This window comes from Malus sylvestris, chromosome 2 (assembly GCF_916048215.2).
Source record: "Malus sylvestris chromosome 2, drMalSylv7.2, whole genome shotgun sequence".
Classification (NCBI taxonomy): Eukaryota; Viridiplantae; Streptophyta; class Magnoliopsida; order Rosales; family Rosaceae; genus Malus; species Malus sylvestris.
Window position 1 is genome coordinate 9,353,416 of NC_062261.1, and position 6,000 is coordinate 9,359,415.

General features: G+C 37.3%; 1 protein-coding gene across 1 annotated transcript; it reads left to right on the forward strand.

Annotated features, from left to right (window-relative positions):
* Positions 1-131: 131 nt before the first annotated feature.
* Positions 132-2,393, forward strand: LOC126591171 (GDSL esterase/lipase EXL3-like). Its single transcript, XM_050256756.1, has 5 exons — positions 132-495; positions 726-856; positions 929-1,159; positions 1,523-1,784; positions 2,036-2,393. The coding sequence occupies exons 1-5, from the start codon at positions 147-149 to the stop codon at positions 2,227-2,229; spliced, it is 1,167 nt and encodes a 388-aa protein (XP_050112713.1). The 5' UTR covers positions 132-146; the 3' UTR covers positions 2,230-2,393.
* Positions 2,394-6,000: the final 3,607 nt, after the last annotated feature.

Here is a 6,000-nt window from a genome sequence, read left to right on the forward strand (position 1 = left end):
ATGAGACAACAGTTGAAAGAAGTAGAATTCTAGCTCACCCAATTAATACGTCCCCTCGAATTAAACCGAACCCTAACTAACAACTACTAAAAGCTAAAATGTACATCTTTCGAGCCAATGATTGCGCTAGCCACATACTTACACAAATGCTTAAAAACACCTATGAAAACTTAAATATGCAGTGTATATTTTCACCCACCAAGGCAATGAACTTCCTCTCCCCAAAACTTCTTCCTTCATCGTCTAAATCTTCTCTGGAACTTATAACGATCGCCATAGTCTTGTTCTTGTGCCGCAATGCTGCTGCTGTAGAGCTACCGAACAATGAAAAGATTCCTGCAGTGATTGTTTTTGGAGATTCAATAGTGGATCCGGGAAACAACAACAATATTGGCACAATAGTCAAATGCAATTTCCCACCTTATGGGAGGGACTTTGTAGGAAAAAGGCCTACTGGAAGGTTTAGCAATGGCAGAGTCCCCTCAGACTGGATAGGTAATCTAACTATTGTCGCTGTTGTTTCTTACTTTTTACTAGCTCTATTCTTTTTACTAGCTTTACTGGCTCAACCAACAACAACAACAACCAGCCGTATCCCACTAAATGAGGTCGGCTGTATGAATCCTAAAACGCCATTGCGCACGGTTTGCGCTAAGTCTTCAGTTAGATCCAGGTACTGGCTCAACAAAACCGTGAAAATGATTAGCCCTTTACAAATATTTCAGCTGAATCAGTTGGAGTGAAGAAGATTTTGCCAGCTTATTTGGACTCAAATCTGAAGATTCAAGACCTACTTACTGGTGTAAGTTTTGCCTCAGGTGGCTCAGGATATGATCCCCTCACTCCCAAAATAGTGGTAAATAAATATAACCCCCTTTTTTCTATTTACTATTTCATCCTTTCTTTCTCTTAATTTTGTTTTTATCAGTCTGTCTTATCTCTATCAGATCAACTGGATTTGTTCAAAAAATACATAAGCAAGATAAATGCAGCCGTTGGGAAGGAGAGAACGGCGACTATAGTATCGAAAAGCATATACATTGTGTGCACAGGGAGTAACGACATTGCGAATACTTATTTATCTACACCACTAAGAAGACCTCACTATGACATTCCAGCGTATACCGATCTCATGGTTAAATCGGCTTCAGTTTCTTTCAGGTAAACATCGAACAATTGCAATTGAATGTCAGCACTAGAAAATTAAATGGTTTGGTAGTCGTGCATTATGTAGCCATAAAGTACTAAATTTGCAATGCCCTGCATCCTGAGATGCACATAAGCTTGAGATCCATCAGAATTTCATACCTAGTTAAACATAATCCAGTTTGTTGGAGCAATGTGCTTCCCCCTTTTGCACCCAAGTTTGAATCCCCCTCCCCGTAGAATAGATTAGACTAGAATATTGCTCAAACAAAAATACAAAACTTTCATCAGAACTAGCCACCTCAGAAGAGTAACAATTGTCAATCTGCCGCATATTTCGTACTTTGCTATTTTTTAATGTGGGGAAAAAATGGAACTACAGGAACTATATGGACTCGGAGCAAGAAGAATTGGAGTTGTAAGTCTGCCAGCCATCGGGTGTGTACCGTCACAGAGAACACTGAATGGAGGCATAGACAGAGGGTGCTCGGAGACTGCCAACCAAGCAGCAAGTCTCTTCAACTCCAAGCTCTCCGCCCAAATAGATGCCTTCAATAGGAGGCTGCCAGAAGCAAGGCTTGTCTACCTCGATATCTATAACACATTGCTTTCCCTCATCCAAAACCCTACTCAATATGGTAAATCACCACCTTGGTTAATTTCGGAAACAATAATTCACAAAAATGCGTTTCCAACAATGTTCGCATATCATGTAAAGATTTATGTTGTCATACTGTGAATCTAAAACTAAACATTCTGAACATGAATCAACAAGATCAATAGTCTAAATTCACGTTTTTTAAGTCGTCGTCATAGTCTCGGAAAAAAAAAATTTCCACAATGCATATTGATCATAAGGTTGGTATAATGATTTTATATATGGTTTCAGGATTTGAAGTGATCAATCGAGGATGCTGTGGCACAGGAAACGTTGAGGTTAGCATTCTGTGTACACGTTACTCTCCAGGAACCTGCAATGATTCGTCAAAATACATATTCTGGGACAGCTTCCATCCTTCAGAGAAAGGATATGAAGTCATCACCTCTCTGGTTTTCGATTCGCAAGTTCATAAGTTCTTCTGAAGCCTCTCTCTCTCTCAAGTATCAGCAATCAATAAATTTCCAAGCCAGTTTTGGTGTATTTCTCTTTCAGAAGTTTGAGCCTCAAATTGTTAGAAATTGATGTGTCACCTTTTGACTCTTGTTACGCTTTTGTATTCTTTTTTTTTAAATGGACAACTAGTGGCTAATCATGATTATCCATTCTTTCTTGGTCCAGAGCGGTTATGAGGATTTCACCCCATTGAAAAATCAATGGGACATGAAATTAACTAATTATACTTCATCCTAAACAAAGTACAAACATGTCTTCATATCATTTGTTTTCGATAGAAATGATGAAAATTTGCTCAAAAATGTGAAAATTTATAATGAAACATTGGGATTGTCAAACACTGGTTTAAACGAAATATTAAAGTTTCTCCAATGCTTAACTGATATATAAAAAAAATAGAAGAAATCTGTCAATTTTAACCAAAACGTAAGTGTTTTTCCGACATGGGTGAAGTCTAAACCAAGTGCCATAATACAATTTTTTCAAACTTCCAGCCAATTGTATTATGACACTTATTGTACCGGACCATGTTTCAAGCTAAAGGTGGCATATCAATCCATTGGGTTGTTAATGCGTACCCATCAAGACTCATTGAGTTTGTTTTCACCTTACACACACTTTTATCACCACTACCAATCTCATATCGATATTATATTGATATCAAATTAAACGGGTCTTAGGGCTGGTTTGGTATTGATGTGCTTTGAAAAAAAGCTGCTGTGAGAATAAGCGGCTGTGCTGTGAGAATAAGCGGCTGTGAAAAAAATCAGCAGAGTGTTTGGTAAACTTTTTTGTAAAAGTGCTTTTGAAAAAAAAGCAGTCTGATAGTGGGTCTTTTCATTAAAGGAGCATTGTAGCTCCATGTGCTTTGAAAAAAAAACAGTTTTCCAAAGCTACAAATAGCAGCTTCAGCTTTTTCCTTTGATTTCAGCTTATTCTCACAGCAGCTTCCAAAATAAGCTCTTTTTTTTCAGTTTACCAAACACCTAAAACCCTCACAGCTTTTTTTCATAGGTGCTTTTTTTTTAAGCACCTCACTCCCAAACCACCCCTTAATATACTCATTAATAACCAATAAATTGATTTGTCACCTCTATTCCCAACACAATGAAAAATTTCTCGTGCCGGTGATGACTTTATATAGTCATAACTTCTTTTTTAGCTTGATAACCAAGTCCAAGTTGAGGATGGATGGTTACATTTTCAACACGATGCTCTTAGGTGTAGCATACCGCTGTTTATAAGAAAGAAGTCGAGAAATAAACAGCAGCATGGGTATCAGCACGAATTGAAAGCTCTGTAAATTTAATTAAAAATTTTGTGGTAATTTACGGCTGCGAGGATAATGGCATGAATTAAAAGTTAAAAAAATAAGTGCTCAAAACCAAATTAAAAGTTCAAATAGCAAAATAGAACATTGTCCAAAGTTTACAAGGCGTTACTAAATTTTTAGAAAAACTAATAAAAAGGGTTTGAAAACTTTGAGTTTTAATGATAAGGACAAAATAAAGGGTAAAGTGAATAGTACCAAGATTGACTTTTTAGTGTAAAAATGTGGTTTTTTGTTAAAGTGAACAGTACCGGGAGTTTTTCGTTAAAGTTCTCTAAATTTTTCCCTTTAATTTTGTATTTATTTTTCATTAAAAAAATAAAAAAGAAAATAGTTTTTCATGGGCCACACCATTGGTCAAAAAATCCAATCCAAAACAAGTTCTTAGCCCAAGCCATTCATACAATTCCATCCAACGCCATAGCTTCTCCGCCATGGCTGCAGACCTCTCTGCTCAAACCTTCCTCCTATCCACAACCACGACCACCCCCCAACCAAAGGCGTAGCCACCCACAAGGCTAAGGTGGACTGTAGTCCAGGGAGGTTTTCTGTAATGATAGTGTTATCCATGCACTCGTTTTTACTTCTTACACACTTCTCTTAATTGTCGGTTGTTCGGATCAAATGAATTGAAAATGATCACTGACATAATATTGATAAGGCTGTGTTGGAAATAAAAATGGGTTTGTGAATAGATCTATTCTTTTGTAAACTCATGCTTATAGCTTACTCAATTTCAATACATATTATTATTTAATGTGTATTTAGTAGAGGAGAGGTAGTAAATAATAGTAAAAATTATAAATTAGTTCTATCTCCGGTCCCCTTTATTCTATTCTTGAAAGAAAAATGTCATTTACCCTATGTAATTTAGCCTTTGTGCTTCTTGCTCAAGAAAAAATTAATAAGTTCTTTAAATACACAATTAAATCCCATCTCTGCAATTCCTGACTTTCCGTTACAATTTTTCAATGAATGTCACATTTGGTACGTTCTTAATCTCCTTATTTACTTATTCTTGATTTAATTAGTAGGTTAATTATTTATATGGTCCTTGAATTTATCGGTTATGGTTATGATTTTGAGAATAATTTATATTATATTGTTGTTCTTTTATATTAATTATTATATATTTTATATAAGTAAAAAAAATAAACATATGATTTTATAGTACTATTTTCAACTAGCCCACTCAAGAAAAAAATCTTGTCTCCGCCCTTGCCCCCCTTGCCCCCAACACTTCCACCCCAGAACCACCACCTCCTTCTTGCCTTCCTCCTCTCTCTACTCTCACTCCAAACCCCTCCTCCACCTCTCCAAAACCTCCCGCCCCCACCGTCACAGCCTCCACCAAGTGCTCTGCCAGTCCACCGGCACCCAACCCATTTTCCAGCTCGGCCATGACCGCCCCTCCAAGGTCCCCATTTCCCACATCAGGAATTTCTGCATCATCGCCCACATCGACCATGGCAAGTCGACTTTGGCCGATAAGCTGCTCGAAACCACCGGCACTGTGCAGAAGCGCGAGTTATATTGTTACCCCATTTCCTTCTTTGACATGAATCAACCAACCCCTTTCACCTTTCATTTGTAGTTTGCGCGACATGATAGACTACGCTCTCGCTGAGGTCACGAATCAAGTAGCCGCGATCAGGGTTTTCGATGCAAATTTAGACGGGGTATTTGAGTGGTTTCTTAAAGGGAGGAATAGAACCTGCCATCGCTTACACTCCATGAGTCATGACAGTAGAGGTGCTGGAGTCGAAATCTGCCTGATCTGCACTGGCCCTGCAGATCTCTAGTTTATTTGCCAGATGCTATCATGTGACTTACTTCTTTTCTGTTCGGCCCCATTTTTCTTGTAAGGTTTAATTTCAATAACACAAAAAAATGGGGTTATAGGGTTAGTCCAATTCCAACTCCTCCATCGTCTTTGTTCTTATACAGATGCTGAATTTCTTGAACTTGTTGCATTGCGCAACTCGCTTGTCGACCAGTGCATAAAACACCGCATTTGCAAGCATTTACATTGCGGATTTCGCACTTGAGTAGTTTCTCTCTCCTTTTTCTTTTTTTTTTTATCATATCGCCTAATTAAAGAGTTAGTTGGTCACACAATCAGTTTATATATCAATATTGGTATTTTCCTTTGTTGTATAATGAGTTGAGCTATTCTAGGTTATGCTATATATATGTACAACTTCAAATTTTAATTTGGAAAACTTCGATTGTACGAGAAATTTTTTATTAAATTCGAAACAAGAAGTTATACTTAGTTAGTGATAAAGTGAAAAATACAAGAAAAGATGGGAGACATAAACTTACCCCCCTCTTAAGCAAACAAATAAAAATACAAGAAAGAGGGGGAAGTAAAGTCTAAAACCCTCTGTAAAAATATCTAGAAGGTCTA